Below are 27,356 nucleotides of genomic sequence, written 5' to 3'. Positions count from 1 at the left end.
TCTGGCCTCTTTCTTGTACCTCTCTCTCTCAGTGGGTAACCATGTATCTCCTCTACAGCAAGACACCTATTTCTGCTTCGCTATTTCTCTGTCACACACTAACCTTTCATCATCTGATACTGGATTACCTCCTCTAATGCCCCCCCCCGTCTCTTTGTCACACTCTAACCTTTCATCTTCTGACACAAGTTCCCCTGCCCCTCTCATAATTCCTTGGTTACCTTGCCAGTGCTGGTGCCATGTTAAAAGCATCCAATCCACACTGTAACGTGGTTGGTGTTAGGGAGGGCATCCAGCTGTAAAACTCCTGCCAAAACAGACACAGTAGCTTAGGGTAGTTTTCCTACCTGGCCAGCTCCTATCAATTGTCCTACTCATGCATGCATGGAAGATGGACATTAAACAATGATGATGATGATGATATATTTCACTTAGGAATAGTGAAACTAATAACCTGGAGTAGAACTCAATATATGTATGGTCCAGAACACAATGTTATTCTGAAAATGTAACTTTCCCAAATAAAGTGCATTACATATTCAAGGCTCTGATGAAGCTATAGGATGTTATCTTGGTACTAAACCAAGAATCCACCACATCTTATAGTAGAAACAGCTGTAAGCTAATGAAGTTCATTACGTAACATTTGGTTTTTCTGGTGTCAATTTTTTTTTCTCATCCTCTCTCATATATATATATATAGATGTGTGTGTGTGTGTGTGTGTATGTGTGAGCCCCAACCACTGCTTGACAACCGGTGTTGGTGTGTTTACCTCCCCATAACCCAGCAGTTTGGGAAAAGAGCCTGATAGAATAAGTACTAAGCTTGGAAAGAAAAATAAGTACCAGGGTCAATTCATTCAACTAAAATTTTCCAAGGCAGTGCCCCAGCATGGCCACAGTCTAATGACTGAAACAAATAAAAGTTAAAGATAAAAGACAATGAAGAAACTGTTACATGATTGTTGGACAGTGATACACATTTACAACTATCATATGATGTGAAGACAAGGAGACAAACATACAAGCACATATATTCATACATATAAAGCACATGGCTCAGTAGTCAGAGCATTGCGCTCACAATCATGAGGTAGTGGGTTCGATTCTGTGATCAGGCTGTCTGTTGTGTTCTTAAGCAAGACAGTTTATTTCATGTTGCTCCAGTTCACTCAGCTGTAGAAATGAGCTGCAATGTCACAGGTGCCAAGCTATGTTGGCCCTTGCTTTTCCCTTGGATAACATCAGTGGCATGAAAAGGGGAGGCTGGTATGTATGGGCAACTGCTGGTCTTCCATAAACAACCTTGCCCAAACTTGTGTCTTGGAAGACAACTTTCTAGGTGCAATCCCATGGTCATTCATGACTGAAGGAAATCCTATCCTCCACACACAACAGTTTCCAGCTTCCAAATTCACTCACAAATTATTGTTTGACCTGGGATTATAGCACAAGATACCTACCTAAAGTGCCACACAGTGGGACTGAAACCTAAACCGAGTGTGGTTGCAAAGTGAGCTTCTTAACCACAGTCATGCTTGTGCCTAGAGTAGAAAAGAATACAGTACCTTATTTTAACTAATTTTTAAAATAATGAAAAATTTAGTAAAATAATTTGTCATCACTATTAAACTGGAGTTTAGGGCAAATTAGCATAAAATTTTGATGGACAATTTCAATTTAGTATGGCCATTCTGTAGGAACTGACTTCACTCCCGTTTTTAACCCCAGGTGGATGCCTCCTGTAGCTGATTATCAATGCAATCTGCACCTGATATATATTGCAAGCAGGGGAGCAAACCCTCCAGCAACAATGGGACTACCAGACCATCTGGTTTCAAGCTATTTGCGCTCATCCTCAGCAGTGGACACCTGTATGCCAGAGATAGCAGTAGTTTGCTCCAGCTTGCAATGTATTGAAAAGTAAGTGACAACTGGTCACTGAATTTGCAACAAGGAAAGTGGCTAGTTCCTACGGAACAGCCATGTTGGTGATAAACATTACTTCTCAGTATAGTTACTACTTTCATCTCTTATGGAAATTTTCTAACGATCTACTTTGTTTATTTCAATTTAGATATCTTTAACCCTTTCATTAGCAACCCGGCTGAAACCAGCTCTGGCTCTGAGTACAAATTATCTTGTTTTCATAAGTTTTGAATTAAAATCTTCTATCAAACTTTAGTCACAATTTATGTTCCTAACACTAGCAGAATGATAACTAAGTTATTTTACTAAATTCTTTGTTATATTCAAAATTAATTGAAAGAAACACAGAGCATCTCAAAATAAATACAGTAATAAAAGGGTTAACCCTTTAGTATTCTGATTTGTCTGTCAAATCAGAATACTGATTGTGTGAAAGGCTGAATATGGCCAGTTTGAACATAAAAGTAGAATATTTTGGTCATGCATGGCTGGTTTAAATACTAAAAGATTAGAGCAGCAAGTTTATGGCATAGAACCTGTGACTATCAAAGGTGGGTTGGTTGGTTGGTATCAAGACAGTTAACTATCTCAGCAGTCAATTCATACATATCATCATCCTCATGGTTTTAATGTTTGCTTTTCTATGCCAGCATGAGTTGGACAGAGTTAAGACAGCCTTTTTCCGTGGCCAGATGCCTTTCCTGCTGCTAACCCTCACCAGTTTCCAAGCAAAGTAATATTTTTCCATGGTCAGACATGTTCTCGCAGAATATTGGGAATGAATAAATGACACAGCTTATATGATAGTGACACACACACACATATATATGTATGTATAACATAAGGGACTATCCCAAAATGATTACCGGTTTGTTCTCAGTTAGGTATTCAAAATATGTTATTTCATAGTAAACCTTATTAATATTATTAATATATATATACACACACACACACACATGGGCTTCTTTCAGTCTCCATCCAACAGATCCATTCACAAGGCTCTGGTCAGCCTAGAGTTATATCAGAAGAGACTTGCCAAAGGTGTTACACAGTGGGACTGAAACTAGAACTGTGTGTTTGGAAGTAACAATTTTAACCACATGACCTAACATTCTACCATTTATTGCCACTGCTGCCGCCACCACATTGAGGGTACTTTCTTTCATTTCTTTCACTTGCTTCTGCCATTTGACTGTGGCCATGCTGGAGCACCGCCTTTAGTTGAGCAAATCAACCCCAGGACTTATTTTTTGTAAGCATAGTACTTATTCTATCGGACTCTTTTTCTGAACCGCTAAGTTACGGGGACGTTTTCAAGCGATGTTGGCAGGGGACAAACACAGATACACAAACATACATATGACAGGCTTCTTTCAGTTTCCATCTACCAAATCCACTCACAAGGCTTTAGTCGGACCGAGGCTATAGAAGAAGACACTTGCCCAAGGTGCCACACAGTGGGACTGAACCCGGAACCATGTGGTTCGTAAGCAAACTACTTACCACACAGCCACTCCTACTGATAATGATTTATTCTTACAATAAGTAAAAAGCTGTACTGTTGTATTACAGAGAAAGAGAAAGAAGAGGAGAGAAAGAGAGAGAGACAGCGTGGGGGTGGGGTTAGTTGACTGAACCAAATTCAGCACATGACTATTGGCTTGTTAACTCTGACAGTGTGTGAACTCACAAGAGTTAGAGGATGGAACTAAATACTGAAAGTCATACCACAGCACGATGGCTGCTAGAGACAAGATCAACTCTGTGGGAGAGGGACAGGGGGAAAGGGAGAAGAAATAATCAATTATAGTGACCCAGTATGGGAGTTATTTATATGTTTTACATCACAGAATTGTGAACAATAGTGTCATTTGGGCTGATCAATGGTTCACTGCCTTCCTGATGGTGACAGTGACAATGGAACGTCACCTCCTATCCTTTTCACACATTCCTTTACTTGTTTCTGTCATTTGACTGTGGCTATGCTGGAGCACTGCCTTAAAGAGTTTTAGTCAAACAAATTGACCCCAGGATTTATTTTTTTTAAAGCCTAGTACTTATTCTATCAGTCACTTTTGCTGAACTGCTAAGTTATGGGGGACATAAACACACCAACACCAGTTGTCAAGCAGTGATGAGGGAACAGACACACACATATACAATGGGCTTCTTTCAATTTCCAAATCTGCTCACAAGGCTTTAGTTGGCCTGAGGCTATAGTAGGAGACACTTGCCGAAGGTGCTACGCAGTGGGACTGAACCTGGAACCATGTGGTTGGGAAGCAGACTTCTTACCACACAGCCACTTGTACCAAATCTGAAACAATGTGGCTCTGAAGCAAAATAACATCTAAAGTTATCTCTAAGAAGCAGAAAGATCGTCCAAAAGTGTATAAAGATATTTAAATGTATTTATATATTCATCTATACACACATGTATGTATAATGTGTGTGTATATATTTCCATAGAGGTAACCATTCACTCCATACAAAGTTTTTTAGGACGAAAATCTTTATATATAAAAGAAAAGTTGTGTGTCTGTCTACTCCGATTTAGATTCCTAACTACTCCCACATTTTGTGATGCAGTTTAACCAAAACCGAGTATCTTATAGTCGTGATTCATATCGAGCCTTTCTGGGTATTAGCGCGCGTCTACGATGAGTCTACGATTTTACAAATAATTTACCATCATTTTTTCCCATTTTAATGCATTTTTTTAAAATTAAGGGAAGTAACTCTCAAACTTCACACCAATATGCGTGCTCATATGCGACGTAATATCACATCAGCAGCATTTCCTCACACCCTCATTGCACTTGGCGAAAGCAAAATACCAGGGGATGAAAATGGTAATATTGCCATCGATTCCATTTGTACCATTGTTAAGATGCCTTCTGATCTCAGAGATGCAGTGTTCCCAGATCTACAAGCTAATTATCAGAATATGGATTGGATTGGCAAAAAGGCTATACTGGCCCCGAGGAATAAAACTGTTCACCATATTAATGATGAAATGCTAAAACTCATTCCTGGGGAAGTCTATGTATATCAGTCTATCGATACAACTCCTGACCCAGAGGACGTCATCAACTATCCAATAGAGGTACTGAATTCCTTTGAGCACCCCGGACTACCACCACACATTCTCAAACTTAAAGCTGGTGCCCCTATAATGCTCATCAGAAATTTGGTTCCCCCAAAACAATGCAATGGCACACGTTTGATCGTTAAGTCCTTATCTCCCAGCGTAAACTTATATCAATATTTGCCTGAATAATCATCATCATTCAGCGCAATCATTAACAGTACTTTCAAGCAATTCAGCCCCGAGCAACGCCGGGCAATTCTGCTAGTATATATATATATCTCTTATTATAAAAGGCAGATTTTATCTGCCTCCCTTTGTCTCTTATAGAAATCTACAATATAGGATTTCTTCAATTACAATTTACCTAGCATTTTTAAGAGTAGAATGCATCGGGTCCAGTTTTTAAAATTTCAACCCCAATTAAGCAAAATTTAGAGAAAACTCACATTGTGGTGTGTGAGTCAAGTGCTTTTCTTAGTGTGGGCTATAGCACACGCACACACACACACACACAAAAAGGGAGCGATCTGATTCACTCACGCTATCACTCTAATTTCTACGACTTTCTCTTTGCAAGTTTGCACGATTAAAGTGAAACTATTTCGATAAAACGAGAAGTGTACCTTAAACCACTACTAAAAAAAAAAACACAGCAAACAGAAACAAATAAATACACAACGATTTACTCCTCACACAATTTCTTCAATTAGAGTTTACCCATGATTTTTCAAAGTACTTGCATTGGGTCATGCCATACAAAATTTCTTTCAATTTTACCCCCAATTAAGACAAAATTCGAGAAAACTCAATATTTTAACATTTCACTCCGAAAGCATTGATGTACATGTGTGCGTGCGTGAGTGTGTCATTCCTCACACACACGCATACACATACATATATGACAGTGACAAACACAAACGTTTCAAACAACTACATACAAACACGTGTGTGTTTGTTATTAGTAAAAAAGGCGCCAAAACACAACTCACTTCTCATTCCAACACATTTGCAAAGACACACGGACGGTCGAATTGCTATAACAATACAGAAAAGGTAAATTGGTTTTTATTTTACTTTCTGTCGTTAATTTTGGTAGTATTAATTGGCGAGCCGAGCTTGCAGTATGAAACAGTGTTTATGTATAAACAGACGACACTTATATATAGTTATTAATAAATGTATGCATCCGTTTAAAAGAAAAACCCAAAAATATTTTATTCTTTATAAATGTTGTGTTCAAAATAACATTTTCTTTTAAGAATGTGTATATAACAAAGTATGTGTATATAACTACGTGGCTTATATCTTTATATATAAAAGTGAAGTTGTGTGTCTGTCTCCTACGATTTAGATTCCTAACTACTCCCACATTTTGCGGTGCAGTGTAACCAAAACCGGGTATCTTATAGTCGTGATTCATATCGAGCCCTTCTGGGTATTAGCGTGCGTCTACGATGAGTCTACGATTTAAAAAAAATTTACCATCATATTTTTCCATTTTAATGCATTTTTTTCACTATTATATAAGGGAAGTAACTCTCTAAAAATATCTACGATGTGTCAACGATTTTAAAAAAAAATTTATCTTAAATTTTTTTTCCATTTTTAATGCATTTTTTGGGCTATAACTCTCTAAAAATGCTTATATAATTATTTCCCTTACAAACCCAAGCAATGCCGGGCGATACTGCTAGTATATATATATATATATATATATATATATAACCATCATGGGCCAGATGGAATTTCTTGAGGTAGATTTTCTATAGCCTAAAACCTTTCCTGTCATAATTTACTATGTTTAGGCTGGTCTATGGTAATTTTAGACTAAGTTGTCAATGTACTAATTAACATCTGATAAGGATTTGATGTCAGAAGCACAACCAAAGACTGCCGAAAGCTATGAAATATGACACACCACTGAGTAGATCAGTTTCATGCAAATGACAGCAAGGAGACACACTCCCACCAGCATAATCAGATCTAATTTCAGCACAAGGTCAATTATTTTAAGGGAAGGGGGAAGTCAACTACTTTGACCCTCAGTACTCCACTAGCACTTACTGTAAAAATCCATGTAATTTATGCACTTTTTTCACTAAAACAGAAATAAACTTTAGAGGGTGTGTAAATTATATGAGATTGTTTCCAGAACTTTTTAGAAATTTTTTTTTGTTGAAAACTGATGTACAAATGTAAACATTTGTACTGGAAGTTGACTCATTTAATGTCAGAATAGGTTTTTACAGAAAAAATATAATGAAGTTAACTTTTATTTATGCTGGACCATATAATGCTTACTTTTCTGTATAAATTTACTTAAACCATTCAATGGTTAACTACTTTTTGAAGTTTGACGTTCATGCTGGTAATCACGGTCTGGGCCATATCTTACTGCATCTAACACCAACAGCAACATCATAGTTCATCCTTGCGTATGTAAACTCAATAAGTGAATATGACTTAGCATTCCTACAGAAACCTTCACTCTCTTGTTCAATAAACACTGAGTTAAACTTGCAAAGCTGTTTATTTTCTCCTTTCAATTTTTAATGTTTATTTTAGCAGTTTACCAAACTATCATTTTGGTCTCCCAGCTAAAACAGTAATGACAAATTTTAAAGTTTGCTTGACATCTTATAAGTGTGAAAGGGATTAAAATTTTGATACTCCGTGGTGGATACTTTTGGTGGAAAATCAGAGCTTGAGACAAGAAGGCACTTTTGACCAATCAGAATTCTGTTTACATAATCAGTTTGATCAGTCACCTTTCTCTGTTCGTTGAGTAAAGTGTCATCCAAGCTGATGTTTATTGGTAATTAAGCTTAATTTGCAACACTTGTGCATATATATTAGCTTTATTTTTGTTGATAAGAATTATCAACAATTTTTCCTGTGATTGTGATTTTAGAAGACATACACAAGTATGCTAAAGATTGGACATCATCTCTTGTGGGCAAGAAATGTAAAATAAAGTTTATCATAAACAACACAAACACTTCATAATTCAAAAGCTTTCAATGTGATACCTGTTTAATAGAAATTATTTTTATATACTGAAAATTTAATAAAATGTAATCATAAATAAGTGAAATTATGCTAAATACAACTAAATTGAAAACCTTTCCCTTCTGCCTATATCGGTAATTCTGAAATCTTTTGGGTGCGAATTTTACATGAGTAGGAGCTTTTTTTTTAACAAATTTTATCCTGAAAATCACCTGTGTAGATTACACAGGTGCACAAATTACATGAGTTTTTACAGTACTTTAGCAGCTCCAAAAGGCAAAGTCAACCTTGAGAGTGTTTGAACTCAGAATGTAAAAAAAGACAGAAGAAATGCTGCTAAACATTTTGTCCGATGTGTTAACAATTCTGCCAGCTTACCAACAAAATAAATTGATAATATAGGTATTATCGAATGTAGAGGGGAGCCATTAGTTGAGCCAGCAAGCTGAAAACTTAGACTGAAATTCAGAGGCAAAACAGAGGCTCATCACTAAAACAATTTTGTTTCCAAGCCCATAGCACAGGACCCAATCAAGACCCTATATATCAGAGGCCAAACCTCTCCCAGTAAATTTGTCATTGTTCAACTTTGATCTCTACTATTTTTGTGTGAGTAAAATTAAATAATAGCTGTGTGTGCATGCTTGAAGGTACAGGCTGTTAAAGTTTTAACAGAAAGAGGAGTACAAAAATTTTTTAAAAAATGACACAGCTTGTATGTCCATACTCAACTGATGACTATGTAGGGCTGCAACAGTAGGGCTGCAACAGTGAAGTTATCTGATTCTTAATATCTTTACTTCTGAGTTCAAATCCTGCTACAGTCAACTTAGCCTTTCATCCTTTCGGGGTTGATAAATTAAATAGCAGTTGCATACTGAGGTTGATCTAATCGACTGGCCCCCTCCCACCAAATTTTGGGCCTTGTGCCTAGAGAAGAATAGAATATTTTTACTTTCAAATCTTTGAAACATATACTTGAATCCATGGGCTACATATATTCCCAGGAGTGAATCTAGCAGTGAGAAACTCTGTAGAAGCCCATTGTGTGTGTCTCCACCACTGCTTAACAACTGGTGTTAGGTTGTTTATGTCTCCATAAGTTAGTGGTTCGGCATAAAAGGCAGAGAGAATAAAAGTACCAGATTTAAAATTTAGTACAAGGATTCATTTGTTTAACTAAACCTCTCAAAGTGTTGCCCCAGCATGACCACAGTCCAATGACTGACTAACAAGTACAGAACAAAAGACTACATGCATACTTGTCACATTTTACAGCCAGGCTACGTTTGAACACTCAAAGACTTTCGTCTCCAAATGTGTAGATACTTACATATCCAAACTGTTAAGCCCATAATGAAAGATTTAATTGTAGCACTCTATATACATGGTGCAGAAAGCCTCTGCCTGTCTATTCTTAAGCAGTTCAGGAGCTGCCAAAAACCTCCCCTTTGGTGTCTGGGCTCACAATTATGGATAATCTTTGGATTTGGGTACATATTTCAGAGGGATTGATAATAAAATAAAAACAGTTGGGGTAAAGTATAAACACAGACTTAGTTACCCTGAGCAAGCGAAATGAATAGCAAATGCTTAAAAGTCACTTTCTTATTAAAAAAATATACTTGAAAGTATCTGCAAACTGAAAACTAATTTTGATATCATCATCATCATCTAATGCCCATTTCCATGCCAGCATGCACTGGACAGCTTGACAGGAGCTGAACCAGGTTCTATAGATTGTGTTTGGCTTTGTTTCTACAGCTGGATGCCCTTCTTAACACCATCCAGTTTACAGAGTGTACTAGGCACCGTTTACATGGCACCAGCACCCATGCTTTGTGTGTGACACAGCACTTTCTGCATGGCACCTTGGTTTTAGGATGTCAGTTCTCTTCTTACACACATACATACACACACACATATATTCTTTTTTTTTATGATGTTTGGCTAGTAACTTCAAAAAAATTAGGCTGTTCAGTAATTAAAAGAGAAATGAGTAATGACATAAAATAAGAGACTTTTAAGTACTTACACATTTGTTTCATTTATTCAGATAATCCATGTCTATTTCTGCATTTTCCCCAAATTATGTTGGTTTCATTTTCAATCCCATATCATCATCATCGTCGTCATTTAAGGTCTGCTTTCCATGCTGGCATGGGTTGGACGGTATGACTGAGGGCTGGCAAGCCAGAAGGCTGCACCAGGCTCCAATCTGATCTGGCAAAGTTTCTACAGCTGGATGCCCTTCCTAACACCAACCACTCCAAAAGTGTCGTGGGTGCTTTTCATGTGCCACCGGCACGAGGGCCAGTCACGTGGTACTGGCATTGACCACGCTTGAATGGTGCTTGTTTCATGCCACCAGCATGGGAGCCAGTCAGGCAGCACTGGCAACACTCATGCTTGAATAGTGCTTTTTACATGCCACCAGTACATGTATATAAATGAACCAAAGATCACTCATGTACAAATCATATCTGGAGGACATAACATGGAAATTCTTAACCTTGTAATTGTATAGATATCATGCAACTTCACAACCTCATCTTGCAGGCTTTTCCTCTTTGAGTACCTCCATTGTTATGCCCTAACATTATTCCATATAATCAATTATTTAATTACGTATCTACATATTCAGTCGTTTAACTACTTATCTATTTAATTAACTGTATATTAATTTTTTTAACAATATTTTATCTTTTATTTAATTACTCATTACAATAATCTCTCTTAAATACTTCTACATATTAATTTTGCCAACAAGAAATACAACAAATCATATTTAGCATACTTTCAATTATCTCCCTTCGAAAGTAGTAGGGAATTATTTCCCCTGCTTTACTGCCCCACCTCACCCCATTCCCCCCCCTTTTGTTGTTGAATCATGTCACATCTAACATTACAAATACAAGAGCTTGTTGCCCAATAAGAAGTTACGCGTCTATGGCATCTATATGAATTTAGTGTTACACATCCACACTCTAAACTGCTATACTGCAGATTAGTTTCCTGAGGACACATTACATGTGGAAGCTGAAGCACAACAACTCATGGCATCAGTTTTTATATAACATAGGTGCAGGTATGGGTGTGTGGTTAAGGGTTCAGTTCCACTGCATAGCACCTTGTGCAAGTGTCTTCTACTATCGCCCAAGTCAGACAAAAACATTGTAAGTGGATTTGGTAGGTAGAAACTGCAAGAAGCTGTGTGTGTGTGTGTATGAGTGCACACATGTTTATCTGTTTTGCCATTGCATGATTGTTGCAAATGAATGTCATTCGTTTCAAATATTCTGCCAGAACATGTTTGGGCCATTGGGGAAATATAACATTGCTTGAAAACTGGTGATGGTTGGCAACAAGGAAAGACACTGGGCAGCAGAAAATCAGCCTTGATAAACTCCATCTGACCAATGCCATGCAAGCATGGATAAACAGACTTTCGGATGGTGGTGGTGGTGATGCTGATGAGCAACTGCACACACATACAAGGAGTTCGAAACAGTTTCTACCTGTCATATTCCACTGACGTAGTCATCCCAAGGGTAAGACAGAAGACAATTGCCCAAGGTGCCATACAGTGGGGTTGAGCCCAGTACCATGTAAGGCAAAACCACACAGCCATGCCTGTAGTTATCTGACAGACCTTGAAAGATGGACAAATTATGGTTAGAAATTTGTATTAAATAAAAAAAAAACAACAGGCATCATGTAGTTCAGTCTCTTTCACGGAGTTGCACAACACAATAATCTTTTAATAATAATCCTTTCTACTATAGGCACAAGATCCAAAATGGGGGTTAGTCAATTAGAACAACCCCAGTACTTGACTTGTATTTTAACTTATTGACCTTGGAAGGATGAAAGACAAAGGTTGGCCATGGTGAGGCTTGAACTCAGAACAAAGAGTCTGATCAAAGACCTCTAGGCTTTTTGTCCAACATTCAAATAATTCTGTCAATCTACTGCACTTAAATTTTTCTAACATAAGTACAAAGCCTGAAAGTTTTAAATAATGGGGATATGTCGATACAATGACCTTAGTACTTGGCTGATAATTTATTTTAACAACTCTGAAAGTATGAAGAGCAAAGTTGGTCTCGGCAGGATTTGAACTCAGAACATAAAGAGCCAAAACAAATATTGGTTTCAGATTTTGAAACAATACCAGCAAGTTTGGGCGAGGGGGTAATTTGATTACATTGCCCCCCCCCCCAGTGTTCAGTTGGTACTTATTTTATTGACCTTCAAAGGATAAAAGTCAAAGTCGACTTGAGTGGAATTTGAATTCAAGATGTAAAGATGAATGGAATGATGCTAAGCATTTTGCCTGGCAATGCTAACAGTTCTGCCAAGTTGCCACCTTAGAACCAGAATAAATATCATTCCCTACCAACTTCAATGCTTTAACGATTCCACCAACCTTCCATTGTTAGAACATCAAGAGTTTCTCTCAAGCCCATATGTTTCTGAGGAGAAAATATATGTTTTGCAAACAACTCACCCATGCAAGTTTTACCAGTCGAAAACTCTTCATACCAAAAGCCAGCAAGTGGAGTCATGCCCGCCGTTTCAGGGTCTACCTCTCGACAACACTGCCCCACCCCTTCACCGACTCATTTTATTGAACCCTGAACAGATGATAGGTAAAACTGACTGAGGTAGGATTTAAATTCAGATGGCATTAAATGATGATGATCATGATGATAACCATACTAATCTAACAAAATTGCCAGGTGCATTTTGATTACAATAGTACAGCAATCATTAAATATTTATTAATAACTTACTTGTGTCTACAGAACAAAAATTTAATATTCAATATCAAAGGATTGAAAAGACAGGTGAGAGAGACAACATAATGTCAGGTTGCAAGCTTAGTATACATTAAGTTCAATGAGTCAAAGTTTTGAGTTCAAATCACACGAAGGTCAAGTATTGTTTTTTTATCCTTCCAGGGTTGATGAAATATGATCTAATTTATTAGTAATTATATACTGATTATTGTTATTATTGAAGAGAGTGAGTTTGGTAGAATCATTAGCTTGCTGGACAAAATGCTTAGTAGCCTTCCCCTTGCTTTATATTTTGAGTTCAAATACTTTTCATTCTTTTGGAGTCAATGTAATTGACTAGCTCCCTATCCTAAGTAACAAAAAAAACAACCTTGTGCCTATAGTAAAGGAGGATTATTATAATTGAAGACAATGGTCAGTAGAGCTCTAGACAATGCAATACCTTGTGTCTGGTCATATCCCCTTACTTTGCAAGATCAAATCCCATCACATTCAGTTTTGCTTATCCTCTCCCTGGAGGGTCAATAAAATAAGAACTAATCAAATACTGGAGTGTAGCCATGCTGGGGTACAGTTGTCAAGGATGTGAGTCTACGATTGATTTCAATAAGAAAAAAAAAGGGGTGAAGTAACTAATATGAAACTTAAAACCAAAAGATATTTTTACTCAACACCTAAATTATTTTTGCAATATTGCCAGTTCACACATTATATAACAAAAAGCACAAAGTTTCATCTACCAAGTTTCATTAAAACAATGGTTCAATCTGAGGATATGGTAGGAGATACTTGCTTAAGGTACTATGCAGCAAGATTGAACATGGGCTCATATGGCTATTAAGTGGACTTCTTAACCATACAGCTATGTCTGATTTCCCCACCCCTCACCATCTCCTCTATCACCATTTGTATTCTGCAGCTCTGTACTATCAGACATCCTCCTACTTCCCCAATCTTTCCTACTCACCTGAACCTGATCGCTCTCAGCATTACACATGATGGAAATGAGGGAGTACTCAAGAAAATTTTGATATGTAGGCTGTGATATAATAATGATTAAGGGCCATAATCAAACATAGAACAAATAAAGTAGGGCCTTTACAAAACAAAGCTGTTGATTTTTTTTTCTTGATATTGAGCTACAAAAACAGCTGTAAGTAGCAGAGATGGGTTTCCCTATACTTTAGAAAAAGCCCAATCTGATTGACATACAAATGTTGACTCACCAATTCTATACAATTACAAAAAATCATCATCATCCTTGTTTTAATATCTATTTTGCCATGTTTGCCGGGTTAAACAAAAGTTGACAAGAAAGGTAATAATAATCTCTGTGTATTGAACAACAAACAGACAATCTAGACATGTTTACACAGAGAATGGGAAACAAACAACACCATCAATGAGGCCATAGTTTGCAATCAGCAAATACACAAAGATGAGGGAAATACAAACTCACTCTCTCTCTTTCTCACACACACACACACACACATATAAGAGATGCTTCTTTAAATTCCTGTTTACTAAATCCACTTATAAGGCTTTGGTCAGTTTGAAGCTATAGTAATAGACACTTGCCCAGGGTGCCATGCAGTAGGACTGTGCCCCAACACACATGGTTTTCAAGCAAACTTCCTGATCACACAACCATACCTGCATTCATTATGGTTGAGAACCACTGGCTTACACTATAGTCCATATAAAAAATTTTGGGGCTCCACACAGCAAAATAGTAAGTTGAGGATTCACAATAGTATTTTAAAGTCCCTTTTCTTTCTCTAACATTTTACACAGTTCACCCTACAAAAGTTAATGTGTGAATAACAAAATAGGAATTCTGAAAGAGGTTTCTATAAAACTAGTTTTTAAACATTGAATGGCTATGGGGGTCCACCAGAATGAAAAAGTAATCAAAGGGGTCCATAGATAAAAAATGGTTGAGAACCCGATATAAATAAACACACTCAATCTCCTTCCATACCCATTGTTTTAAAAGAGGAATGAACACATTAGATAATGTAGTCCAAGATATCCTGGCACAGACAGGATGCTTTTGACTATAGGCCTGTTCAGTCAAGGATGACTTGGGACTAAACCAATTATTCCTCGATGTTGCTGACTGTATACTGCTGCCATCCAATTCAATGCACCAGCTTGAGCTAAGAAGTAAACTGTTGTGTGGTCACTCAATCTGCTAGAAATAGCAGCAAAAACTCCTTTTAAAAAAACTCACATTCAATTTTGTAGTCTTAGATACATTTTTGCCTACCAAAAAAAAAAAAAAATGGAATGGTCATAGCTAGAACAGTACTTTCCTGTTATTGACAATTTTTTATTTACTAAAAGATTAGCAGATAAACTATTACATTCCATTATATAATTTATCAGTAGGTTTTTTGGAATAGCTATCACAATCTTATGGAGAAAGAACAAGGCAAGAAACTGCGTGATTGTTTCTTCTTGTGAAAGAATTTTTGTCCAAAACAATTATTTTTACATTTTTGCCTTCTAGTTTCTTTAGTAAAAATCAAATTGGAAGTCAAAAATAAGAAAGTACCACTGGGACACCTTTGGTCATAGAGCAAACCTATAATTAAGAAAAACTATGATATATGATAATTCAGTAAGGGAGTATCTACATGGTAACTCAACCTGTTAGAAGTTGCAGTCAGATCTCCCTCAAATCACATCACACCATCTTAAAAAAAAAAAAAATGTTGGATTATGTGGTTCAGTGTCTCCAACATGTATGAAAAAGAAAGACAGGGTGGTCACATCTGAAATGCCCTTGATCATAGGTCTGCTCAATTGGGGTTCACCTGTGGCTAAACAATAACTAACTGCACAACGTTTTCCTTCTTGGAATTGTTCACTGAAAGAATATTATCAATCTGTCTTGCCGCAAGTTGCAACGTCCTTGTTATCACCCTCAAGTCACACTAGCTATAATTACCAATTCCATTAACTTCACCCTGCAGCTTTGATTCCAGCAAGAACCAAGACAGAAACATGAGATACCAAGCTAGGTTAACAAAGTATCTAGGCCAGTTGTTTCTCCCATTATTATTGTGCCAAATTCCCATCATGCTTTTTAGGCAGAATAAGTTTGTGATGTAAACTGTGCAATGCAAAAGTAGATTTTGAAAAGGTTAATACTATTTATAGCAATGGGGAGGGAGAAAAGGGGAAGAAAACAAAAAACAATGCAATTGAATTTTGATTTTCTGTTAGACTCAAGAGTGTGTACATGGCACAATCATGTGTGTATATATACCCTCACACATAGGCATGGCTGTGCAGTGAAGAAGTTTGCCTCCCAATGACATGGTTTCAGGTTCACTCCCTCAAAGTGGCACCTTGAGCAAATATCTTCTATTATAGCACCTAACATAAAACCTTGTGGGCAGATTTGGTAGATGGAAACTGAAAAAAGCCTACCATGTGTGTGCGTGCATGCTCTAGTGCCTACTTTACTTGACGTTATGCAATAGTTGTAAATGAGTGTCACTGTCATACAAGTGGTGTCCATTTCCAAAAGTCTGTAAAAACATGCCAGGTCATAAGGAAATATAGCCTTGCTTGGAAACAGGTGAGGGTTGACCACCGGAATGGCACTGGGCTATAGAGAGTCTGCCAAAGCAAATTCCATCTCAGCTGTGCAAGCATGGAAAAGTGGATGTTAAAACAATGATGATGACTAGCAGGACCTGGGAATATTTCATGGAATTAATGGTAAACCTATTGGGTTATTCCTGAAAACTTTATGCAAAAAACCTGAAAGTGTTGCCTGTGTTGAGTCTGTATGGAAAGATAATCACTCATCCGCTACTCATTGAAAAGTGAAAGAAATTGGAATTCAATGATTACTTAATGCACTTTATATACTTTATGCTCAATTTTATAGACTTAATACACAGAACTCATAAAAATCCCATACATATGAAACAACCTTTAGTTAAATTGCATATATCTGCCACGTAAATGAGCATGAATATTTCATGGAATTGCACTTATGCACATGCATTAAGTGACAGGTGATATAAAAAACTTACTTCAATAACAAAATGACATTTTTCACTATCCAATCATCCCTGCCACCTCCACAACTGTCGTCATCATCTCTCTCTCTACCTTTCTTTAACCTCACCATCAGAACATCACCCTTCTGCTAAAATTATATATTAAGCTCTTCTCCTCTGTCTTTACCTTCAACTAACTTCAACCATGTAATAAATATTACATTCCCCCTACCTCATGTCATGGATACTTCTCTGCTTTTTTCTCTCCCTCTTTGCTTTATCCTCTTTTTCTCTCCTCTTTATCTGTCTCCTTTCTTTCCCTTCAACTAAGCACATGAAAGCGCTACAATTACATTTCCTCTACATCACGTCATGGACGCTTCTTTCTCCCTCTCTTTCTTTAATCATGTGAAAGTGTTACCAACGGGATAAGTAATGGAATGACAAGCAGAATTATTATAAGATGATGTGACACACAAATACTAAGTGCTAATCAATGTATGTAAGATTCTAAACAAACAATTCAACTTTGTGAGCATAAAATGCCTACACATTTTTAAATAAAATTTACACAAAAAGATAACTTTTGCACTATGATTCTGCTTTTAATGCACAAGGGTAAACCAGAATTTTAGCACTTCTTTATCCCTAACCCACAATAAATCAAAGACCAGACGTACTAGAGTTCAGTTTAATGGACTACATATTCTCTTACCCTCACACATACAAATGTATAGCTTTGATTAACTTAAGGCATGACTATGTGGTTAAGGAGCTCACAACCACATGGTTTCGGGTTCAGCTCTACAGTGTAGCACCTTGGCCAAATATCTACTATAGCCATAAGTGAATCATTGCCTTGTGAGTGATTTTGGTAGAAAGAAACTGTGTGGAAACCTGTTATGTGTGTGTGTACAGACACACAAATCCATGTGTGCATGTGTTTGTTCTCTAACCCCACTCACTGTATGACAACTGGTGTTGTTTGTTTATGTTCCTGTAACTTAGTGGTTCAGCAAAAGAAGCTGATAGCATAAAAGCCAAACTTTAAAAAGAAAATAAATACCGGGGTCAATTTGTTTTACTAAGCCCTTCAAAGTGCCGCTGAGTATACCTACAGTCCAATGATTGAAATAAATAAAAGGTATATAATAATGCAATACATAAAATCCAAACTTGATTCAGTCTTAAAATCTGATACTTGTCAATAACATGTTCAGAGCTTATCTAGTTGTGTGGTTCAAATTTTACTGAGGTTTACTTTATAGAAGACTAAATACTACTGAAACACAGCTTAGGCATTGGAAGTTAACCCTTTTATTACCATATTCCTGTTGAAATTAATCCTGAAAATAATGAAGAATTTAGAAAATGTCATTATCAACCTTTTTGTTGTTACTATGTTTATATTGAAACACACACTCCCTTAGTTTGAATTCATTTTGAAAATAATGAAAAATTTTAGTAAAATAAATGTCATTATTAACCCTTTTGATATCATATTTTTGTTGAAATATACTGTTTCAATTCATTTGGAAAATAATGAAACTTTCAGTAGAAACAAAACTGTCAATATTAACCCTGTTGTTACCATATTTCCATGAAAATAAACTGCTTTTGTTTCAATTAATTTTGAAAATAATGAAGAATTTAATAAACTATACTTGTCATTATTAACACATTAAGCATCATGGCCTGTTATTGGAACTTGATGCCACATATTTTCAGTCACACTGCATACTATTTAATTACAAGGAAATGTAATTTTCTTTTTTGCATTTTTACAATATTTCATATCAACCCTTTTGATACCAACCTGCCTGAAACCGCCTCTGGCTCTGTAGTACGACTGTCTTGTTTTCAAAAGTTCTGAATTAAAATCTTCCAAACCTTAGTCATTATGTTCCTATCACTAGCTTCATGATAACTAAGTTATTTTACTAAATTCTTTGTTATATTTAAAGTTAAATGAAAGAAACACAGAGCATCTCAACAGAAATATAATAACAAAAGGGCTAAAGCTTAATATTTACTACTCATGTCATTTAAATATCCTTGAAACCATGTCAAAGATAGAAAATAAAATATTTCCTCAAATTATGAAAATGTACCACCAGTGGTGCATATGGCAGATGTGTCAAGCTGGTGTTTGGAACATAAGTATGATATTCTGATGGAATGTTTAAATATAGATACCTTTAGAACAGAAGTTTGTATCACAGAACCAAGGGTGGTTTGTGGGACAGGCTGGTATGGAAAAGGGTTAAACTGGCTTAGACAAATCTATCAGAATGTCTGATCATGTCCTTCAGTTTAAACCCTGCTAGAACTGCTTTTGGGTAAACTAGAGAAAAAATTGACTAGTGCCCGATTGAGACTGTAAGCTCTGCACTTTTAACCCCAAGCAAATTATTTTTGTTCATTTTCCATGCTGGTATGGGTTGAATAAATGAGTAGTCAAGATCTGTGTCAGTTATTTGGAGGACTAGTTCCATTTTTGGCATGGAATGTACTAGCAACATGTAGTCCTTCAAAGACTCCTCCATTCATTCATTTTCTTCTCATACTATTCCTGAGAGGGTTGTTGGAGTAGAGACCTGTCAGAAGCAACCATCATTACACTTTCCAGCTGGATCCCCCAGTATGACCGACTGACACAACGGATATTATCCAACTGTCTCATTCTTGGTCGACCCCAAGGTCTCCTGCCAGATTACATATATTGAAGAATCTGTCTTGCAATTCTTTTCTGCGACATTTTAATCACATGACTCATAACATTGAAAATAAACTTACTATTATACATCTTCATACCAGAATATATAACTTTCGTCAAATATTTTTTTTGTTTTTTACTTATTACATCCATTCTATCTATAAAAATATATCTAAAGCTGTAAAAAAAAAAATTAACTGCAAATTGATTTTCTTTATGTTGGTTTTAAAAATGCTAATATTAAAACTAAATTATGAACATTAGCACAAGAGTGGCTGTGTGGTAAGTAAGTGGCTTACCAACTACATGGTCCCGGGTTCAGTCCCATTGCGTGGCACCTTGGGAAAGTCTCTTCTATAGCCTTGGGCCAACCAAAGCCTTGTGAGTGGATTTGGTAGATGGAAACAGGAAGAAGCCTGTCATATAATATGTGTGTGTTTGTCCCCCACCACCATTGCTGGTGTTTACGTTCCCGTAACTTAGCGGTTTGGCAAAAGAGACCGATAGAATAAGTACTAGGCTTATAAAGAATAAGTCTTGGGGTGAATTTGCTTGACTAAAGATGGTTCTCCAGCATGGCTGCAGTCAAATGACTGAAACAAATAAAATAAAAGCACTTCTAGTAATCTTTTGTGTCAGTCATTCCACTGTGGCCATGCTGGAGCACCGCCTTGAAGGGTTTTAGTCTAACAAATCAACCCCAAGACTTATTTATAAGTCTAGTACTTATTCTATCAGTCTCATTTGTTGAACCACTAAGTTATGGGGATGTAAACACACCAACAACAGTTGTCAAGTGATGATGGGATCACACACACACACATACTTCAGCAATGTAACTACACGTGTGCCATTGGCAATTTCTTCTCCATCTTTGAACCTTTCCCTTTCTCCTTTCTGATGAAGAGCTATACCTGAAACGTCGAACTCCTGCCTTTCACTGAGTGTCAAGCTAGAACATTTCTTGTGCACAGCCTCACGTCCGTTATTTTCATCAGAATTCTTTATTTGAATTGACTATATATATATATACACACACACACAATGGGCTTCTTTCAGTTTCCTCTATCAAATTAATTCACAAGGCTTTGGTTGGCCCAAGGCTATAGTAGAAGACACTTGCCCGAAGTGCCATGCAATATGCTGCAGGATAGCATGCAAGGAAAGCTCCTGACGTGACACCGAGTGGGCAGTAAACAGACTTCTCTCTATTTGCACAAGAGCCCCAGACCAGCAATTCACTTTATTCCAAGGTGATCTGAATACATGGTTTTGATAAGACACAATGAAAGCGAAATTTTGATATCTACCATTCTCGATCATTTAGGGGCAAATTGTCTCACCTACTCGGTTCTTTAACACTCAGCGTTGTGTAGGGACCCTTCCCTGAATGTTATCCAGCAGCAAATGAATGTTTAAACAAAACACATACACTACGTATGTGTGACCAATAATATTTTGCTAATATCAAATTAATACAAGGTTGTTAATGTTAGGAAATAAACCAAATTTAACTCAAAACATCTTTTTTTGGTTGTCAAGGGACCATTATAGAAGAAACTTGCCCAAAGTGCCATGCAGCAAGATTGAACCAGATACCACATGGTTTGAATGCAAGCTTCTTAACCACACACATTATATATATGTATATATATATATATTATATATATACACACACACACAAGACATAAAAGTTATGACCCGGTTACAAGCAATGGTATATGAATCAGAACAGGGATAATTATTTCTACAGCATATAAATCATAAGCAAATAATTTCCTTACTGTGTCAGTGACCTTTCTACTTAAACAAACAGTAAATTCACTAATTAGTAAGACACCAAAGAAGAACAGCTCGCATACCACAAGTTTTCTTATCACATGCATGTACACAAAACGACAGCTAAAAGTACACTCAAGAACTACCTTACTAAAAGAAGCAGCTTAGAATGAGGGGGGAGAGGGGAATGACAATAATAATAATAATAATCAATAAATAAATAACAACAAAAAGGAAGAAAGAAAGAAAGAAACATTGAACCAGAGTAGTGCTATGTTAAGAAGCCAGTCATAGGTAAGTACTGCTAGCTGAAGTAGTATTTTGATAACAATAAGACAATGGTTCCAAGGTAATATTGAAAAGAAAAGGAAAAACATTATGCGGTTAGGGTGAATTTAGTTAGTAATGAAGGACAAATAAGTTAGTTGATGTTGCTTATGATGTTCTGTAAGAACATGCAAAGACACTTCAGAAATAGCATTTTCTTTCTTTAGATCAAAGCTTAAGAGCCCTTTGTGTTTTTCCCATTGGTGCCTAACCAAGTCAAATGGATTTTAACTAAAAGATTACATATCTCTATTGTAAATAAATTCTTCACCATGACTCAGAGGGAAATAAGGGGAGGGTAAAAACCAGAAGAGGCAGAAATCTATCAAAAGTTTACTTAATATTGGGAGAGGCAATGCATTGTGTTCTTGAGCAAAACACTTTATTTCATGTTGCTCCAGTCCATTAAGCTGGCAAAAGTGCGTAATCCTGTGACGAACTGGCATCCTATCCAGGGGGAATATATACACGACAGAAACCAGAAAACTGGTCTTATGAGTCTATGACTCAGAAAGATGCTTTATCCTTTTAAACGTCAGCTGATTATCTAACTGATCAGGGCTTTTTTTTTAGGAAGGTGACACTAAGTTTCAGGATCCTTGTCAATATTACCTAGGGACCTCCAACACTAGGAGCTTCATAATACCTGCAGCCAGAGACTTACAAAGATCTTAATCCAGCTCTGGTCCTCATTAATACTTTTTAGAACATTATTATTAGATAAGGACACCATCAGATTTTCCTATCGTTGTTTAGCTCTATATCAAATTACTTGTTTCTGATGCCTCCATCACCTCTTTCTTCAGATCTAACTATTTATTACTGAACAGTGAAATAATTGTGATAATTCTCTCACAGTCAGGTGAAAAGGAGAAACGAACAACACAAACAAATATTGTTGAATTTTATAGCTCTGCATTGTGATGCTGGTGGATCTCCATTCGACGATGAGGAGTCAGTCATTCAATGAAGTGAATAACCTGCACCTGAATAAACGCGTAAATGGTTGAGCATTCCAAAGCCATACACACCTTTGACGTAATTATCAGGTGAATCAGTGTGACAATGAATACGAGGCTTAACCTATAGAATTATAGGAACCATCCACCCAACAGGCTTCTGTTTTTCCATCCATCCTGCTTTACTTACAAGGTATGGGTGTATCCAAGGTCACAGAAGGCAACATTTACCCTAAAATGCCAAGCAGTAAGAATGAACCCAGGACCTTATTGTTGCAAAGTGAACTCCTTCACTACCCAACCATGCTGCGCTTACAGCTCCATAATAATGGTATGTGTGTGTGTATATATATATATATACATACACACACACACGACGGGCTTCTTTCACGTTTTCGTCTACCAAATCCACTAATAAAGCTCGGGGCTATAGCAGAAGACAAAGTGTCATGCAGTGGGGCTGAACCCCAAACCCTGTGGTCGGGTTCTTACCACACAGCCACGCCAGCTCCTTTAACATTTAAGAAAAAAAAATTCTGAATGCCTAATGTTCAGAAGAGAAATCCAACGACCGTTTCTTTTTTTTAAATGCTTAATATATATTTTTAATATATATATTTTTTTTTAAGTTACAAGTTTAAAGAAAAAAAAAATCCGCGCTTAAATGATAAAGTGTCGATTAAAAAAAAACCCCAATTCATTCTGATTTAAAACCGAGTTAATCTTGCTAGTCTAACCTTACTAATAAACCCTCGATCACTTTAACACTTTACCAACTGCAAAGCTGTAACTTCTCTGCTTCACTCGCTCTGCTGCCATTTAAGAACAGATCGAACACCAGAGATCGATTCGATATTAAAATCTTTTACTCTAAATTCGTTGTCTCTGACAATTCTCAACAGTTTGCTTTGTGTGTGTGTGAGACAGAGAAAAAAGACAAGAATATAATTTCCTGGGGTTAAAAAGCTCTCATTTTACTAGATAAAGCAATGACACACACTTCTCAGGATAAACAAATTCAAAATAAAGCTGTCCACAAGTAACAATATAACAAACACCAAACAGACCCCCAGAATTGTGTAAGGCCCAAAAGGGGGCGAGTAAAAACGAAGTTTCATGTTTACTGCTTCCTTGGGCCTAGCCATCTACACAATACACAATGTAACAATACCAGTAAGAGGTTAAAGGTATATAAATAAGCCAGTTGAACAATAACAAACATTTTTTGAAATAAAGGATTTTCATCTGGCTTTGAACCTTAGGAATATACATATTTTGTTTAATATGTAAAAAATTTTGTCCAGCATGTCAAAATAATTCAAAAAAATGAATTACAGAGGACAATAAATAAATATCTTAAACTTGGGGCTTCTTTTTCTTTTGGTGGTAGGTCAAATATTTAGCATCAAACATACATAAATTGTTGTGGGGGGAGTTATATACTTTTTTTTTCTTTTAAAATTTATTTGTTACATGCATGCTTATCAAGTCAACTTCTTTCAGCATTTCCACGATGGAAAGTGATTTAGCCTATATGTAAAAGGGCTTTAGTGCGCAGGTAGAAATGTGGAATGGTAAGGTGGAAATGCGAAGGCGATACCTCTTCAAGACGGCATTGATAAATGAAAGAATTATAACCAGAAATGGAAATTGAAGAGAAAGTGAACCCGGCCGCATAGAGCTTACACTATAACGTGGCTGCGAAACTGCATTAGCCCCACTTATAACTTTATGGCGTCTGCCATATACACACTTGAGTAATTCCCTAAATCCAAATATGACTTGTTTACAAGGGTAGACCGAATATATAAATGTATAAATACCTACATACTTTACAGAAGTACATGCATAATACACATAAATACAAATAGAATTGTATACCGACCTTTTAACATTCTTAATTCCACTGGGTATCTTCCGAAGTTTTTTCTTCTTGAGGATTTTAACAGCCCTCCGACAAAGGTTTTCAGTGTCCAACACCTCTTTCACCTTACCATAAGAGCCCTCTCCCAGAACATCACCCATCAAATACTTGCCGACGTGCTTCGCCCGACGGCGACGGTACACAATTTGGTCGGAATCAACACGTCGGAAGATGAGTGCTGATGACAGCGGTTCATCGTCGTTAATGAAGTCCAAGTGACCAGGCTGATAGTAGCTGGACTCTTGGTCAGCTTCTTCGAATTCTCGACGCATCGAGGCCATTTTCTGATCGTACTCGAATTCGTCTAAACCATCTTCATTGCAACGACGATAATCCTCTTCATAATTGTCGTGTTCTTCGTCTCCGCGGTCTTCTCCATAGTCCTGTGACAAGCCACAGTGTGTGGTTCCAAGTTCACTCTCTTCTTCGTCGTCGTCGCCCCCACAGTGAGCTTCTCTGTCCAGAGGAGACACGTCTCCCTGACCGAGTCCTCCCTCATCTCTATCGTCAGGTTGGGTTGAGAGTTCATTTACTTGATCCATGTTTGATCGTTTTTATCAGTGAAATACTGACTTCAATTGTTTATCACTTGCAGTATTAACAACAAACTGCTTGTTGATTTAATTTTGATAATTTTGTATTTTCCCCCTTTTGGTTATTATCAGGTATACACTGATTTTCTTATCCCTTGTTTGTTTTCTTCAAGAAAACAATAACAACACGAACAAATTCAATGATTGAAAGCAGATTAAAAAAAAAATTACATGACAAACGCTTCCATGCGCCTACAAATATAAATATAAAATAAAAAGGTGGGATGAATGCTGCTTTCGGTTGGAAAACAAAACTTTCGCTTTATTTAGAAGTTTCCGCAGGCAAGGAATAATTTACCTTGAGGCAGTTTTTTTGTTTGTTTGTTTAAGGGAATGAAAAAGAATCTTTAACAAGGAACTTTCCAGATGTGATAAAGAAAAGGGAGGAGAATGGATAATAAATAATAGAAAAAAGTAATAACAATGAAGATATAACAGTGAATTGGAGCGAGAAAGATAAAAACAGTTACGCTGTTTCCTTTTTTTTTTCAGTTTAAAGTTATTTAAATTAAGAAGTGCAACCAAATATTTTTACTCAAGTTATTAAGTGAGAAGAGAGCTTGTAACCAATATAAATATATATATATTTATACAGACAGTGCAATATACAAATATATCATATTTTGTGCATATATATATATATATATATATATATTTAGGGGCACCCAAATATATATTTGTGTGTGTTTTATATGTATGTGTATTATTACTTAAATTGTTACGGGTGAGATACTATCAGAGTGTGTACACCAGTAGCGCATATGATAGACATCAGTAGAAGAGAGCATGTATGTGTTTAATTTCTGCTGTGGTAAACAGATAGATGGATGGAGGATATATATCTATATAAGTATGTATGTATTATATATTTGGATGTTGTCCCTTTTCAATGTTGACCGGTGATGGTGGCAGGAGTAGTGATGACATCGGTGGCGGCGACAGCGTAATAGAAGGAAACGACACAGGTGAGAATTGCTGCGGTAGTCAACGAAACATTTAACAAAGAAGATACTACTGTTTGAGGAGAGAAAAGTGGTTTCACTGGTGGTAAATACTTAACAAGATGCATAGATATGGTTGTGGCAGGAGTCGGTGGTAGCGTTACAACAAAAGGAACAGTCGGCATTTGCTTAAAACACATCTCCGACGCCATGTTTTCAACACAATACCAAAGTGAGGCCAGCAACGTTCACGTGATGAAAAAAGTACAAGGGAGACAACTCAATATTAATTCAATTAGGGTTTTTTCTTTTTACCCAACTTCGGTTGAAAACATTTACATTTAATGAGGGAACACCTAAGGATGTATCCCAGTGATTTTCAAGCTCATAAATGCGAGGCGTCCGCTTTCCATACCCCCACCCCATCCCATATACAACTGAAATGCAAGTGAAATTGAATGTTCCTTACCCTCCTCTAAGAACAAATTAGTAAAATTGCTTGCCCTCCCCGCTTAATTCTTTCAATTACAAGTATTGGGTCTGAAATTTTGTGGGAGGGGTCGAGACAATTACCTCGAAACCGGTGCTGAACTGGTACTTATTTTACCAATCCCAAAAGGCAAAGACGACCTCGACGACGAAAAGCCGGTAGAAATGCCGCTAAGCAGTGTTGTCCGGCGCGGTAACGATTCTGCTAACTCGCCGTCCCTCTTTATAAATGAGAAAATATGACAGAATTTGAATCTATGTAATCCTGTTATCGTGGTATTGCACAAAGTTTTTAAAATATCTTAATTTTAGTCAACAATCAGCCCGATTTTCAATCTTCAAAAGCTTTTTTCTTGTAGTAGGAAGCCGCCCTACCTTTACCACTTATGAGAAAATCAAGGTGTCAACGATATTAGTGGCGGGAAATAAGAAATCAAATTGACTCTACCGGCGAAAGCTTATTTCGAACCCTACAACCACTCGAAGAGAGGACGAAGAAATGTAAGATGTTTCAGAGAGAAAACTCCATTAGAAATACCTTTTGTCGTATATCTTTCATTTGTTTCAGTCATTGGACTACGACCATGCTGCAGCACCGCCTTGAAGTGTTTAGTTGAATGAATCGACCTCCGTATTTATTTTTGTCGGTGTCTTTTGCCGAACGGTCAAGTTACGACGACGTAAACAAGCCAACACTGGTTGTCAAGCTGTGGTGAGAGATAAACATATAAATATTATTGCACAAAGATTCATTTAGAGTGTGCATTTTCCTGGGTTT

General features: G+C 36.8%; 1 protein-coding gene across 3 annotated transcripts in view; it reads right to left on the bottom strand.

The window, feature by feature from the left end:
• Positions 1–26,342, bottom strand: part of LOC115218499 (serine/threonine-protein kinase STK11) — a 73,248-nt gene extending 46,906 nt beyond the window's left edge. For 2 of the 3 annotated variants that reach the window (XM_029788357.2, XM_036508213.1), the window contains exon 1: positions 24,517–26,342. In XM_029788357.2, coding sequence (XP_029644217.2) covers positions 24,517–25,097 — 581 coding nt within the window. In that variant the 5' untranslated portion in view covers positions 25,098–26,342. The remainder of the gene's footprint in view (positions 1–24,516) is intronic. The other variant, XM_036508214.1, reaches the window with a different exon arrangement.
• Positions 26,343–27,356: the final 1,014 nt, after the last annotated feature.

This window comes from Octopus sinensis, linkage group LG13, assembly GCF_006345805.1.
Source record: "Octopus sinensis linkage group LG13, ASM634580v1, whole genome shotgun sequence".
NCBI classification, from domain to species: Eukaryota; Metazoa; Mollusca; class Cephalopoda; order Octopoda; family Octopodidae; genus Octopus; species Octopus sinensis.
The sequence above is the reverse complement of the archived record's forward strand: the minus strand, read 5'-3'. Positions and strand labels throughout refer to the sequence as shown.